The sequence below is a fragment of the Adelges cooleyi genome, unplaced genomic scaffold (genome assembly GCF_023614345.1).
Source record: "Adelges cooleyi isolate 19-005CV unplaced genomic scaffold, UGA_ACOO_1.1 ACOO_flye_CR_arks_rails_tigmint_CR_PRNA_34, whole genome shotgun sequence".
In the NCBI taxonomy this organism is placed as follows: Eukaryota; Metazoa; Arthropoda; class Insecta; order Hemiptera; family Adelgidae; genus Adelges; species Adelges cooleyi.
In genome coordinates this window covers 211797-228230 of record NW_026096013.1, presented here as the reverse complement: position 1 = coordinate 228230, position 16434 = coordinate 211797, and the positions used below count along the sequence as shown (strand labels likewise).

Here is a 16434-nt window from a genome sequence, read left to right as displayed (position 1 = left end):
AACGGTGTATTGTATGGCAAAGAACCATCGCCCCTTCTTGCAATTTGAAGAACTTGTACAACTTCAGCAAATCAATGGATTGGACATGGGGTCATCCTTGCATAGCCGGACAACTGCTACGCGAATGGTAAATGTTATAGCAAAGGAAATGCGGAAACGGCTCATTTCATGCCTTATACAGTCAGACTCGAAATTCACCATTTTGGTGGACGAAGCGACTACGTTAAGCACCAAGTGCACTTTAATTGTTTATATTTTGTCATATTTTAATACAGATGCTCCCATAGTAGCATTCTTAGATCTGATTGAGCTGAATGGACAAGACGCTGAAACTATTGAAAAAACCTTATGGTTAGGTTTAGAACGTGTAGGAATATCAAGGTCGTTTGCGTTGAAGAATTGGATTGCGTTTGCAAGCGATGGTGCAAGTGTGATGATGGGTAGAAAAGCTGGAGTCGCTGCAAAATTGTGTGAAAAGATGCCGCAACTATTCGTATGGCATTGTTTATGCCATCGCCTTGAACTATCAGTACACGACGTCTTAAAAAACTGCACTGGTGTTTCCCGTTTCCAGAGTTTCATGGACAAACTCTACACGTATTACCACCAAAGTCCCAAAAACTCGAGGGGATTAGATCAAGCTTGTGTGGAAGTGGGCATTGAAATGAAAAAAATAGGTCGTATCTTAAATGTCCGCTGGTCTGCTAGTAGCTTCCAAACAGTAAAGGCTATATGGAACAACTATCCTGGTATTCATACGCACGTCTCTGAAATTCGTGATTCTACAGCTAATGGGATAAAAAAAAAATTGGAATCTTCTTCCTTCCTTTATGAACTTGGACTCTTCTACGATGTCCTTTCTGAACTTGGAATGTTATCTCGCATACTTCAATCTAGGAAAACAACTTTAATGCAAGCTCAATCGGAGATGTGCAGAACAATTAGGATTCTGGAAAGCTTGAAGGCTAATCCTGGTGAAAAAGAAATGGAAGTAGCTAAAGCTATTCAAAAATCAGTTCATAAAGGTGTCAAAATTACAATAACAAATTCTGGAGGGATAAACAGGCTTCAGTTTTTGCAGAACTTAGTTGACAACATGCGTCAACGTTTGTTCAAAGACCATGAAAATAGTACAATGTTAGAAGACCTAAAGGTAAAGGAAATTTCTAAGTATAATTGCATTTACTATAATAGGCCATTGTTTAAATGAAATTTTCTTTTATTGTGTAGGTGATCGACGAAGTATTTAAAACGGAAACCGACGACGCCAGAGGAGAAGATGAAGTCAAAAAAGTGGCATGTAGATTTGGTTTATCTGAGTTTGAAAGTGTTATAGATTTTCGTACACGTAATGCTTATTCTAGTCTGATAAAAACGCTGAACATACTCCCCACAACAACAGCTGATTGCGAACGAGGGTTTTCCGAAATGAACCTCACGATAACTGATTTAAGAACTCGTTTAACAATTGAAAATGTGTCAGATTTGATGTTCATCTCCATAAATGGCCCTCCTATTGCAGATTTCAATCCACGACCATATGTGAAGGTTTGGCTTCGAGAGCATCGATCGGCAGTCTCTGCATTACGTGGTAAAAGAAGTGAGGAAATAGACCAGCAAGGTAGAGAGTCCCAAAAACAATTTTTTATTAATATATTTAAATAAATAATTATATTTAATGTATTCATTTTGTAAATAAATTTAAAAAATGAAAATAAATATTCGTTTTTTATCATTAACACTCCTCTCTTATATACCAAGGTTATAGTTTGGAACTTAATATAGTCAATAACATATGGAAGACTTTTTTTAGCATCTTAACTTTTTCAATGTAATTGTTAAAATGTATTGTGCCGAGTATACCCTCAACAAATTTGATGGGAACATCACTGCAAATAAATAAGTAATATACTGTTGTAGGATGCATTTTTAATTTTTTGTTACATTGTAGTACTTAATCATTAAAATGTTACATTTAGGTTACCTATATTAAATATACCATAGTTAAATGGAAAATTTGGAAAATTTAAATGTGTATGTACAATCAAAATTATAATATTAAAATGATGATTTTGCCTAATTGAAAAATTGAAATCTATCAACTATAAAACATCTTTAAAAATAATTGTAAACAAGTAGGTCTAGACAAGTAGGTCCGTTACAACTGTATAATTTTAATCCGTTACCATGTAGTCACTAGTACCATTGATTATAAATAATACCTAAAAGCAGTGTCATGACTCATGAATTAAGCTATATAATAATAAATAAATTTCACTTTAAACAAAAAAATATTAGTATGTAATTTAATACATAAATATTGTTATATTCTTAGTTATTCTTTTTATAATAATTATTTATAACTGAAAAATAATCATATTAATATGTTACTTTTCTCCTTTTAAAACTGCTAATATTTCTGAATTTAAATTAATTAATTGAATTATAAAAAGTCTTACCTTTTTCAACGAATTAGACATGATTCGAATTTGTTGTAGACACGCACAGTCCACAATCCGCAGACAAAATGGCATATGAATGATGACACACGGCACGCGGTAAAATAATATACAAAAAAAAAATAATGTGACATTTTGGATTTTCCCAAGTCCCGACACCGGCGAGACAATAGAATTTTACCACCACCACGGCTGATGGCAGTACCACTGACCACGTGCGCGCACATTTAGATAAACTGCGCGCATTACTATACATTTTATCACGGAATACAATAATACTGTTTCTGTGATATGAATCATGTAACATAAAAAATGGGTTATTTTGCCCACATAAATGAAATGTTTTTATGTATTGTATACGATTTTTAAAAATTAATGTTTTTACTTTGCCAAGTACCCACCATAAAATTCTTTTTTTCTTTTATACGTCGGTAAAGACGCCTTCGCGTGACGCCAAGCCGACTCAATTGCATTTGTGTGTGCACCCGTCTCAGGATCTTTGAAGTTCATGCTGTGGTTCACAGTAAGGTGATTGTACCCGTATTCGCCCAGTCTATCGTACGCCTAATCGCAATAATGATAATAGTGATACGCCACTGATTCTTTTATCGTAGTACCCGGTTTTACCCACTCCGAAATAATAGTTACGAGCGTATCGGCGTTACGGCTTTCAACTGGGACGAGAAAACATTGACCGCTTTCACGCTCAATTCCACCGAAAACCCATTGGCCTTCTACCCTATTTTTTTTTTTTTTTTTTTTCCTGTTTGAATCGTAAACGGCCCCAGAACTCGCCTATTAAGCATTACTTTGGGGCCGCTTACATCGTTTATTGTGAAATCAAACACGATATATACAAAATATTTACAAGTATGAAAAACACAATACATCTCTTAAATTAGACAATTATTACACAAACAATTTTCTAAATTTAGTCTACTAATAAGTTTTGAAATTACAATACATCTCTTAAATTAGACAATTATTACATTTTCTAAGTTAAGACTTCTGTTATTTGGGTTGGTCTTCACCCCGCATCGCAGATGCCGCCGGGCTGGTGACTGCTCCTCTTCTACCCCGCGTCTCAGACGCCGCCAGGTCTCACTTCTTCATCTTGGCCTTCGCTGTTCGATACGCTTCGCATTTCCCGCTGCCGGGATAGTGGTCAGCGTTTCTTTGTCTGGCTTCACACAGGACACAATGCGGTGAGGCTCGGCAATCTTTTGCGAGATGTCCTTCCTCCCCACATGTCATACACTGCTTAGACCTGTCTGGGCCTTTGCATCCCGCTTGCCTGTGGCCGTAGCCATGGCAGTGGAAGCATCGGTCCAGACGTCGTTCTGCTGGTCGAGCACGGCACAAGACCCATCCGATTCTTACTTTCCCCTTCTTACAGATGTCTTTTGCAACTTCTGCCGTCACCGTAACGATTGCCTTTTGTGTTCCTCCGTATGAGGGGGTGATCCTCTGAACACTAACTTCATTGATGTTGGCACCTTCTTGACATATGCCAGCGTATACATCACCGGCTCCGTCCTCCGCGCTGATGTCTCTTATCTCCACAACCTGTTTGTTGGACGATGCTCGAATACCGATGTCGGATCCGAGTAAGTCTTGCGCCGCAGCTTTGAGCTTGAGAGCAGCCTGGCTGGCATCGGCTCCTTTGCCCACTGTGATGGCCAAATGGCCCTCCTTCGTTTTACGCACTGCCTGGATAGAGACGCCCAGAGCATTAAGGTCAATATTGTCCTTAAGCTTCCTGGCTATGTCGGCATAACTACCACCGCCATCGGCCCTAGCGATAACAATCCCTTGTGGTCGAGGAGGTGCAAGTTTGCGTCTTGTCGTCTTGTCTCCAGATTTTGCTGGCTCTTTTTCCTTCTTTTTCTTTCTTTTCTTCTTTACTTTCTTAGTGTCCCGCTCCTTGCCGTCCACGGGCACCTGGACTGTCTCCAACGGTTTTTCAACGGACGGGCTCGACGTGACTGCCAGCGGGATTTGGGGACCCGTGTCAGTCTCAACGCGTTCGCTGATCCGCTTGAGTAGTACTCCGGTTTTTGAGCACGCGTCTTGTATTACTCGGTTTATGCCTCTTCCTTTCTGTTTTTCTATGCATTCTTGCATAATGCTATACTGCACCCCAAGCTCCCGGAGGTCGGAAGTTTTTAGGGTTGCATGTGCCAGTTTTTCACCATAGTTATTGGGTGACCGAGTCGCCCATAGGTCGTTGAGCGCCGTAACTGTCTTGTCCAGTTCGTGCGCCGCCTCCACTATGTGGTCTGCGATCTCCCCTACTTCTTTCGCACCATCTACCTCTAGAGTAAGGCGGGTGGCCTGTACCAACGCTAGGCGCAGGCCGGTCTCGATGGCCACATCGTCGTCCTCCAAGTCCTGTATGTTACAAGACCCAAAGCTCGGCTCCGAGATGGGCTCGTCATCCTTTTTCTTGCGCTTCCTTGGCTGCCGTACGACCGGGGAATCCTCTCTGTTTGGCATTCTGAATGCTTCGTCTTCGTCTAGAGTTTCACCTCCGGAGGAGACTGAGACTTCTGTTCTGTCTTCTTCGGTGATGGGATCTGTTGACACCCCGACATCGATTGTTTTTCTCGCGTAATAAACCCTTTCTCTTTCCCGATTGGTTGCATCTACCAGCTCTTGGTCGATTTTCCAAATCTCATCCCTAAGGGTGTTGAGGATTGGCTCTAATACCTTTATATTATTTATCGTTTCCTCAATTAGCTCCTTTGTTGCGTTGGGAGATTGGCCTTGGGTAAGGTGCCTCTCCAGCCTTTCACAAATCTTAATCATTCTTGTATCCATCTCGTCACACAGACTAAATGGGCCAAGTTCCTGTAGTCGGGCTAACGCCTTTTTCTCTTCCTCTTCTTTTGCCGCTCGCAGGGCCAAATCTACTTCCACCTGATTGTTGTGGGACCTCCACTTCGCATTTGGTTGGGGGCCTCCCCTTCGCATCGCCCTTGGTTGGCACCAGTGGGGGCCGGGCTACTAGAGCCCCCTCCGGCGTCCCCTGTGTCATCCGAAGACACTGGGGCGGTAACAATATTTCGGTTGTTGAGACTTTCCATATTGGGTTTTGGAGGGTTGTCCTTCCCTTTGCGTTTTTACCCTACCGCCAGGGTTTGGTCCGTTTGCTGGTGCTAGCAGGTGGACCGGACCTCGTCGACCCCAACCAACTAAGGTAAGGGTCGACTCACGGGTGGAACCTCTTGGCACCGACCAAGTTAATGCCGGTGAGCCCCCCCACCACGACAAGGTGGGTCCCGCGGGAGGGGGGCCTTCTACCCTATGGCCCCGATGATATTTACGGCGACCAAATTTGGACTCGTCGATCTCCACCGTCTTACCTATACCTCCCAATTGCGTTTTGTTATGTACCATTGCATCAAACGTCACTTCTCTGCAGAACGATTCCCAATCCACAACAGTTTTATTGGACAACCGAAGTTGCATTTGAATGACGTTTGATGGACAATTCATTGTCCATAAGTTGACAAAACCACAAATGGATAGTAGAGGTAAGTGAGACCGGTAAAAAAATGTCGACTTACGCAATGAAACACTATTATAAATTATAAAAATTAAATTTTAAACGAAAAAATTGCTCCATTTTAAAAATGATTTTACCTGTAGTTGCAAACAACCATTTTCCTAGAGCGGTTTTCAGTTTTAGTGCGACATTTCAATTTGAAATTGTCTAGTACACTGCCATCATTGACCAATACCATTAAATGGCTTTTCGGACACTTTCTTGTGTTCGGAAGAACATTAAATGTTATTAATTTGTTAATTAAAGTTAGACCGTTTTCGTTTGAGCTCCATTCTTTTAGGTCAAATAAATTCACATGATGCTCGTTAGCCATTTTGGTAGCTTATGGCATTTCAAACATAGTAGATAAAGCATATTATTATATAATATATATATATTTAATAATATATATAATTATTATATAGTTGCATTACTATCTATAATGCAATAAAAATCCGATATGAATAAAATGCTATTTTGGGATATCGCCGTAAGTATTGTCGCGTCGCCTTGCATTAAGGGCGAGAACAGGTAGTCGACCCCGCTGTAACCGTGTTATTGTATAGTGCGCGCCCGGCCGTAATTGCGAACTTAAAACGTCTGTAACTCCGAAACTAAGTTCGTCCGGCAAAAAATTCATTAGCAAAATTTCATCAGCATTGAACGTACTATCGATTAAAAAAAAATCGAAAAAAAAGGTGCCCGGTAAAGTACATTTGTTCCCTGAATGAGGCATAAAACAGACTTAGCCACAATGTATATACCACTACTTTGATTGGCCGACACTTTTTTAGGATAGGATCTGAACCTTTTTTTCTGATACTACAAAACGTATGAAATTGAAATGTGGAGCAGTGATTCTTCTAATATTCTAGATGTGCATTAAGAAAGGATTTTCCAAAATTCAATCTTCAGGGGTGTTTAAAGGGGTAAAAATGGAAAACGTTACTTCTTTGTCGAATTTTTTTTAATTTAGCATACATATCTAGAAAAATTTTGGCAACTTGTTGGTTATATATATAATATAGCGAAATAAAAAATAATACACTCTATACATCTAAACAACACAAACTCTTCGTTAGCTATGATCAAATTTAAAAAAATAAACACATTGCATAACCCCGGGCGAAGCCAGGCAACACAGCTAGTATTAAATAAATAATCATATATTGAACTACGGTTGTTTTATTATTTATATCGATACAAGTAGAACAATAATAAAAAAATGACTAAAAGTATTAGTTACTTAAATCGCCTTTTTTTAGTTGTATCTAGTTCTAAGTATTACCGGCCACTACTGAATTCTCCTAACAGTAAGTTTCTAAATTGAGGTATTTTCATAACCATTTTACAAAAATGTATTACAATGTCTATTTTTTAATTTTTTTATTAGTAGTATCCAAATATAAGAATTTTGGCTATTATAGATTCAAATCTGATATTGCTGATCATAAAGCAATAAAAGTAAAGTCAACATTAAAAAAATGGATAGTATTGAGTTCTAAGGCATTTGCTATTTCATTAACAGCGCTTGTAGGATGTGGATTGTATTTACTGAGTACCTAGCCGTTTGTTGTTAAAACCAAAATTAAATCAGCTTCTTGTAGCTCGTTATTTACACATTTCTACTCTGGTATTTCAGGTTATGGAGATGACGACTTAATTATCAATGTAAATAAAGATGACCCTTTTATAATTCAGACATATGAAAAGTTGTGTTTTAGGATTCAATTTTATCATAAGGTATTGCTATATATTATACATTAAATCTATTATTTAAACATAGCTATTAAACACAATAATGTTATATTGCCATAATGAATAAGATAGTACATTAAAGTTTCCTGTTATTAGATGCTGACAACTCCCTTAACTGTTCCTGATAAACTGCTACCCGACCCATTGCCTGATTATTACGAAAAACCACAGTACACCCTAGTGTTTGAAATGATTGATATTCTAGTTCATCCCGAGTGGAGCGTAAGAATAGGATTTCTTCGTTGCAGGAAATTATGGTTTCATTAATAACTAAATTAAATATGCAGTATAGTACAGGGTGGAAATTCAAAAAGAGACCCAATGTCGACTACTTTTTAGAAAAGGTGGGAAAAAACTTTGAAGTAGTCGTATTTACAGCTGAAAATGGCGATGTAAGTATATATAAATAACAATAAATTTGAATTATTTATACCTTTTTATTACATGTAAAACTAAAACCTAATTAGTGTATGTGCATTACAATAATTTGTTTGAACAATTTGCCTTATATGCAAGAATTAAAAATGTAGAAACATAATTCAAGAAGTACCAACAATGTTTTTTTTGCATCATAGCTAAACAATTTATTTTTTTTATAAATGATTTAAATATTTATCTACTATTAATGTTTAGAGTGGTACTAATAATTAAATATAAAATATATTTAATGAGATATATAATAAAAAGAACTGGCTTTCAATAATCCTTCAAATTAAAAAACCTCTTAACTAAAAATAAATAAATTATGTTCTTCATTAGTGATACTGATGTAATACAAATTTACACAATGTAATGTTCATTTTAGCTTTGATACCATAGGCAGCATAGACCGCTGGATGTCTAAAATTAATGTTATTTGTTTTAAAATAACTCACATTATTTGTTAACTGTAAATAGAACGCAGTTTAGTTTTTTTTTCTATACTGACGTTTAATCAGTAATAAAAGACAATATCATTCTTAATGGGAATGGAAATAGCTTAATTTCAAAACAAATAAACACTATATTGACTTTTAGATCAATTTTTGTCAAATAATGCCTATTCTTTGCCCATAAACAAAGAACCCTTTCCATTACCGTTAAGTGTTCCAGAATTACTAAATAGTCAATTAAAATATTAGGAATTTCAAGGAGAAATTGATTCCATTTCTGTTGTACAGATTGCTCATCCTATATTAAACGAGCTTGATCCTTTGGGCTGGATTTACTATCGACTTTCACGTCAGTGTGCAGATTTTAAAAATGGCCATCTTTTAAAAAATGTAGACAAAATAAACCGTAATTTAAAAAAAGTGATCGTTGTTGACTGGAATAAAAATTGGACAGCACTTCAACCCAACAACACTTTAATAATACCTAGATGGAATGGTGACGAAAACGATAATTCTCTCATCGACCTTGCAGATTTTTTAACAAGTAAATAATTTAATAACACAATTTTTACAATTTAAGTCTATTTTAAAATAATAGATAAAAACCAGTTTTTTTATTTTAGCTGAGTACCTATAAAATGTATATAGAATACTCAATTTCCTAACTCAAATCCATCATCTAAGAAATTTCTGTTTAATAAAATTGTTTTTGATATGTTTAGCGGAATTCGTAAATGACATAGAAGACGTTCAAGGAGTTATAAAAGAATACAAACAATATGATGACCCTGTTAAGTTCTTTCGAGAAAAACAACAAAGTTTAAAAGTAAGTATAATTTATAAATATTATGTAGACATTATAAATATACATGAAATTTTAAATTATAATTATTACATGTGAACATTATAAAATGTAACAATCATTGTATACACATATTTGATTAATTAATTGTCAACAAAAATGTTTATCGAGGTTGGATTTATGTGAAAATGACTTAAAAGACTACACATTTATGGGAGCTTTTCAGCTGTGTACGTGCGTTCCTGTAGATTGAGGTTGGATTTTTGAGAAAATTACTTACAGCATACTATACATTTAAATGGCTTTACTTCCATGTGCGTGCTTACGTGTACAGCGAGGTTGGATTTTTGAGAAAAATGCATTGAGCAAACGTTACATTTGTAGAGGCGCCTGCATTCTGCCAGCTGTCTGCAACCATTGTCACTACAACAAAATATCATCACACGTTTAACATTTATGTACAGAAATATGTATCCTAATAACATGATTTATCCTGATTATATTATCAAAAAATACATAAAGTTTAATATAATAATAATTTATAGGGAGAGACCTATTAATCGGCGAGAGCGTACCGTATAATATTCGGTGTTGTTCGACGTAAAAACAGTATTCGATCGTCTAAAATAAAAAGTTTTCACATAGGTATTACATATTATATTTTAACAGCTTGCGTACGAGTCCGCAACACCATGGGATACATTTTTATGTATCAGTGTTTTCATAATATCTGGCAAAACAATTCATAGAGAATTTGGCCCCGTAAATTATTGAATTTATTATTCATTTCTATTTTGAACGTTGTGACTACAACATACACGTCGGTTTTTTCGTTATGATAAGCGGTGTCGATTTTTCCGTTTATGTGCCAAAGCAAAGACATAAAAATGTCAAAAGGCTCACACAGGTCTACGATGGACTCCATTAAACATTTCCATATAACAATTGCACAAATTGCCGAAAATTTAAATGTGGACGACCGGAAGCATTTCATTTCGGCAATCAATTACAGATTGTTAAAACGAGAGATGTATCATATGCACATCGCCCGTATAATGGCTGAGCTGTAAAAGGTATTAGTTATTTTTATAAAGACGCATTGGCGGTGTGTTTGGCAGATCTTGCCAATCCAAACATGGAGTGGATTCATGCAACATACCAGATCCAATACGAGCATTAAAATATACACATATATTGCCTAAAAACATGGTGTCTCAACGGACGTATACGAAATAATATTCGAGGAGGCAGTGAATGAAGTACAAATGGAACTTTACAAAGGGTGGCCAGAACCTCATCTTGTATCAGAATCACTCCTGATACACACAATAAAATATAATTTACATAAATCAATAAATATTATACTAAACGGCGTTGGTACTTAACTGAAAAATATTTTTAATTTAAATTCAAAAAACAATTTTTTTTGTTATTGTATACGAATATCTAAATATGAGGACGCTACTGGTTTTAATCGGAGGCCTGATGTTGGATGGAACACACCCTGAGGCAGAATCAACCCGGATGAGGCGACTAGAGTCAATATAAGCCTTTATTTGTTTTCATATTCTAGTATATAGAAGTCATATAAACATACTAAGATTATTTATTTAATTTATTGATATATGATTATTGTTTCGTAAAATTTTTTTTTTTTTAATTTCAGGAAGAAAAAAAAGAAGAAATTATAGATGTAGAAGAACAGGTAGATAATAAAAACGTAGATAATTCATGGTTTTCGTGGTTTTCTTGGTTTAATAATAAGTGAATCAAGAATCAAATGTCATATCGCGTCTTCCGAAGAACAGCGGACTAACTGTAAAAAGTCTAATTTTACAGGACAGTGAATTGCAAAAAATACCTTATATTACGTACACTATTGTGTATACATTAAAAAAAACAGATAGTTCTAACAAACTAGTTAATAGTTGCCAATTTTATTTATAAATTCATTGTTCCTAATTTCAAAGTAGCGAAAAACTATTTTATAAAAGTTTTTACTTAAGTTCTATTTTATTACAATTGATCGATAAAATAATAGAGCATAACTAAAACTTTCAGTATTTATTTTTCTGTAAATTATGTTTAATATTATGACAGCTTAGTTTGGTTAAAGTTCACAAACCATTAATAAACATGTTTTCTGTATATATTTGTTATGTTTAAATCTGAAATATAATTATTGATAAATTATTTATAATTAATATATTTAATTATATCTTAGTATAAGGTATACTTATGATTTATTTATTTATTACTTTTTTTTTTAAAACCCATTATTAAACTGGCGATTCTAACAATTTTCTATTTTTTTTCTCCTCAGTAGAGAAGGAGTGTAGGATGGTGTATGCGGTGAAAGACTACTATCTAAAAAGTAATAGTGTACAAATATATAGTTCATTTTTTTAAATATTTTTAAAAATAATGAAAATAACACGAGATTAAAAATTGAATTATTCATTTTTATTTTTAACTTTCAAACAAAAAATATCTTTGTGTATATGATTTTTTAAATCTTAAATATTTTTTTTTTTTTTTTATTAATCAAAAGCCTCGGTTACAATGACCATTGGCTATACAATACATTTATCTTATTTTATAACTTTTGATATATACAATAAATACTATTTATACGAGTACATACAAGTCAGATTGAGAGATAAAATTAACAGTTTTGGAGACGTCGGAATATGGACCCAGAGCTTCCCATAGATCGTCAGGCAGTTGGTTGATTTTTTTGAGGTCTTCGTATTTTTTACATTCAACTAATACATGTTTGACCGTGAGAGAGGTGCCGCAGGTTTGACATACTGGCTTGTTTTCTTTTTTTAGTAAGTACATATGAGTAAGTTTTGTGTGTCCAATTCTTAGTCTGTTTAATATGACTTCAATCTTCCTACTACGTATGCTGTTTTTAGGCCATCTTTTTATACTGTTTTTTATTTCGTTTAGCATTGTGTTTGATTGTTGCCAGATGTTTTGTCATTCTATTTCTATTTTTTCTTGTATTATTCTTTTTATGTTGTGTGGTAATGTTGTTGTTGTACTGTAGTATTCGGATATTGTTTGTTTGGTTGTCCAGGGTATAATTTGGTGTTGTTCTATTTGAGTGATACTTTCAGGATTTATTCCTTTAAGTTTGGCTTGGTCGATTCTTGATTTGTTGTGGTTTATTGCTGGGTTATTTGTTATTTATTAATTTAGCTGTGTAAAGAAGAGATAATTTTAAACGACGTAAATGTAAGGGAAGTTCTCCTGCAATATTTAGCATACTATTTATGGGACTGGTTCTAAATACCCCTAGGGCAAGACGTATCCCATTATTGTGTTTGCTTTCTATTTTTTTAAGAGTGTTGGTAGATGCATTATTGTATATTATAGATCCATAGTCAATTTTGGACCTAATAATGGCTCTGTATATTCTCAGTAAAGTTAAGGTGTCTGCACCCCAAGAAGTGTTCGATATCATTTTGATTAAATTTAAGTTTCGATTTAAAGACATATTTAGCTGATTTATATGGGGTACCCATGTATTTTTTTGGTCGTAGGTTAGACCTAATATTTTTATGACTGTGACTTGTTCAATCTCTTTGTTGGCCATTTTTAATGAAAGGTTTTCGGTTTTGCAATTCATAGTAAAATTGATACATTTTGATTTTTCAGGGGAGAATTGAAATCTTGAGTTAAGTGTCCAAAGAGTCCTGTAAGAAGTATCTCACTGTTTTTATGTTTTTGCTTTTACAAGAGATATTAAAGTCATCGGCAAATAACGTAGCCTGTATTGGTGCTGAGATAGTATTAGCTACATTATTAATACATACTAGAAAAAGCGTAACAGATAATGTCGATCCTTGAGGGACACCATTCTCCAAAATGTATTTATCTGAACAACAATTTACTCCTTTGACCTGAAATGTTCTATTTTGAAGGAAATTTTCAATAAATTTAAAAAATTTTCCTTTGTTTATTACCTTAAACAGTTCTGTTTTGATGTTGTGTCTCCATGCTGTGTCGTAAGCTTTGGCTATATCTAAACTAACAAGTCCTAGGTTTTGCTTACCCTGTTGAGCCGAATTTATTTCATCTTGTATTTTGCTGAGAGCGTCATAAGTAGACCTATTTTTCCTAAATCCACTTTGAATAGGATTGAAGTATTGTATGTGTTCGAGATACCAGACTAATCTAAAATTTATTATTTTTTCTACTATTTTACACATGGTGTTGAGTAATGTAATAGGTCTATAACCATTAACATGAAATTAGTTTTTCCCTGGTTTGTGTATCGCTATTACATTTCCATTTTTCCAGCTATCTGGAATATTACCTGTGTCCCATATTTCATTGAATATTTTTAATAGCTGGTTTTTAGCTTTAGTTCCAAGGTTTTTTAAAAATATGTAGGGGATGTTGTCGGGTCCAGGACTTTTACTTTTGCATTTTGTCATTGCATGGTCAAGTTAATGGATGTTAATTGGTCTGTTCAACTCTGTTAATTCCCATGTTTCGGGATGAATTTCATTCCCAGTAAATGGAAGGTTTTCCATAGTTTTCTTGTATTCCAAAAATTTCTCGTCATAATTGTCATCGCTACTACATTTTTGGAAATATTTTCCAATTATTGATGTAACCTCTTCGTCTTTTTCTAATATTTTATCGTTGTCAATTAGTTTAATGCTATTATTTCTATTAAGCCCTTTCAGGGATTTTATTTTATTCCATATTATTTTAGAGTCTGTATATGAGTTTATAGTTGATGTAAAGTTTTGCCATGAGAGTTTCTTTTTATTTTTAATCGTAAATTTAGATTTTGCTCTAAGTCTTTTAAATTCAATAAAGTTTTCCTGGGAGGGATGTTTTCTAAATTTATTGAACGCTGTGTTTTTTATTTTTATAATTTGTTTTATTTCATCATCCCACCAAGGTACCCGGGGCTTCTCTGAAAAAATGGATGCTCTTCCAATGGTTTTATCAGCTATATTAATGATAGTGTTGGTAAATTTTTCTATTGTATTTGTAAGATCTTCAATGGGTTCGGTTGTGTTTACTTCATCTTCGATTAAAGCTGTGAATAGTTCCCAGTTGGCTTTTTTAAGATTCCATCTGGTAGATTTAGATTGTTGGTTATTTTTCCGGGGTAGACAGGTGATTAATATAGGGATATGGTCGCTACTATATATGTCTGGAAGTGTATTCCATTCTATACCGTTTGCTAAAGCTGCGTTTGAGAAGGCTAAGTCAATTGCAGATAGATTACCGTTATTAGGGTTAATGCGAGTGGGTTCGCAATTATTTAAAATAACTATATTCTCATTATCTAGTAGTTTCTCTATCTCATTACCCCTTTCGTCAATTTTATATGAGCCCCAAGAGGTGTGATGGCTATTGAAGTCGCCCACAATAATGTAAGGAGAGGGTAGTTGCTGTATAATATTTTCAATGTCGATGCACGAGAATAATTTTTGGTTGGGAATATAGATATTACATATTGTTAATGGTTGTTTGCTTTTTATTTTTGCTGCTACTACCTCTAAGTCGGATTTAATTTGAATTTGCTCGCTAGGGAATGCGGAGTTTATGTAAATCGACACCCCTCCACTGGCCCTATTACATATACTTCTTTCTTTGGTATATTCTACGTAATTTTTTAGAGTTCCGACGTTGTTTTTGCTGAAGTTTGTCTCTTGAAGGCATATAATGTTAGGGCTGTATTTAAATATTAGTATTATGTTTGTTTACATATAAAACAGGTCATCGTGTCGTCCGTTAAAAAGATTCTAAAGTCCGTGTTGTCGTATTTGATTAGTAGGGAGCCGGGTACGTTTGCAATGTCATCAGGGTGTATATACACTTGACGTCGAAAACTACTAATATGTGCTAGTCCGTCTTGAAAACCGGCTTTCATAAATGATATTGGCGATACTATTCTAATGCCTTCTAAAATTAGATTTTCATTGATTATATCGTGTGGAATAATTGGGTGTGCGTTTGATATTCTTAAATATTTCTTGGGCCATAATATGTTAAATCAGTTGGACTATCATCATGTACTATTGAAAATTTATCTAGACAAATATTTACTATAGGATTTGTTGACATTTAACCACCAATTTCTTTGTATTCCTAATTTCGATTGTCACAACCAAATGCACAACACTGGGGGTCTATTCTTGAAAATTTTCTACTACCATTTCGTATACGAAATGTGACTTTCTACTGGTTTTTTAAAACTGTATTCTTGAAATTGCGTTTTCTATTACTCTTTCTATTCTACTACGCATTCGTATACGAATTACGGTATATTACCTGAATTATTATATTATCTAGCTTATATATTATATTATAATATTATTTTATGTAATATTATATTGTATTAATATATTGTATTACATTATTTTATATTATGTACCCTTTAATTAATTACAACATTTTTATTGTACATATATTTTGTAAAATAAAAAATGATGTAGGCCTAAAACTTCTAAATGGGTTTCTAAAAAACTCAACTTGCCTCTCAACATTTGTCAACAATTAGCGACAACCGCAACAAAATAATGGAGTCCTATTATTCTAATAAAATTGAGTTGTTGAAAAGACAAACCGATTTAAAAGAAAGAGCTACAAAGGCAAAAGAAAAAATGGCCAAAGCCTTATGTTTGTTGGCCGGATTAAATGACTCTTCGGAAAGTGAAGAAGAAATTGATTCTACGGCAACCTGAACTTCGTATTTAAAAAAAAACGCAACTTAAGCCACTAAAAATCTTATAAATATTAAATAGTATTACAAGCTGTGTACCAAGTAAAATGTTTTGATGAAAAAAAAAGGTTCAATTTTGACTATTAATTGTTTTTGGATTTCGTATTCCGGATTTTCGGATTTAAATAAATCCAAAATCTGAAAGCAAGTTATAGTCAAACTTGCGTTTTTTTTTTCATTTTTATCAAAAACAATTAACTTAGGTACAAGACGCTATACTTTAAAAATATTTAATACTTATA

The 16434-nt window shown here is 34.3% G+C and overlaps 2 protein-coding genes across 2 annotated transcripts; both read left to right on the top strand.

Annotated features, from left to right (window-relative positions):
- The first annotated feature begins 1015 nt into the window (after positions 1 to 1015).
- Positions 1016 to 1665, top strand: LOC126840075 (uncharacterized). Its single transcript, XM_050575562.1, has 2 exons — positions 1016 to 1153; positions 1231 to 1665. The coding sequence occupies exons 1-2, from the start codon at positions 1097 to 1099 to the stop codon at positions 1663 to 1665; spliced, it is 492 nt and encodes a 163-aa protein (XP_050431519.1). The 5' UTR covers positions 1016 to 1096.
- A 4239-nt stretch (positions 1666 to 5904) lies between these two features.
- On the top strand, positions 5905 to 16154 carry LOC126840064 (mitochondrial import inner membrane translocase subunit TIM50-C-like). The gene is made up of 8 exons (XM_050575553.1): positions 5905 to 5995; positions 7649 to 7749; positions 7861 to 7986; positions 8052 to 8156; positions 8925 to 9180; positions 9359 to 9462; positions 11105 to 11202; positions 15971 to 16154. The coding sequence occupies exons 1-8, from the start codon at positions 5935 to 5937 to the stop codon at positions 16152 to 16154; spliced, it is 1035 nt and encodes a 344-aa protein (XP_050431510.1). The 5' UTR covers positions 5905 to 5934.
- The last annotated feature ends 280 nt before the right edge of the window (positions 16155 to 16434 follow it).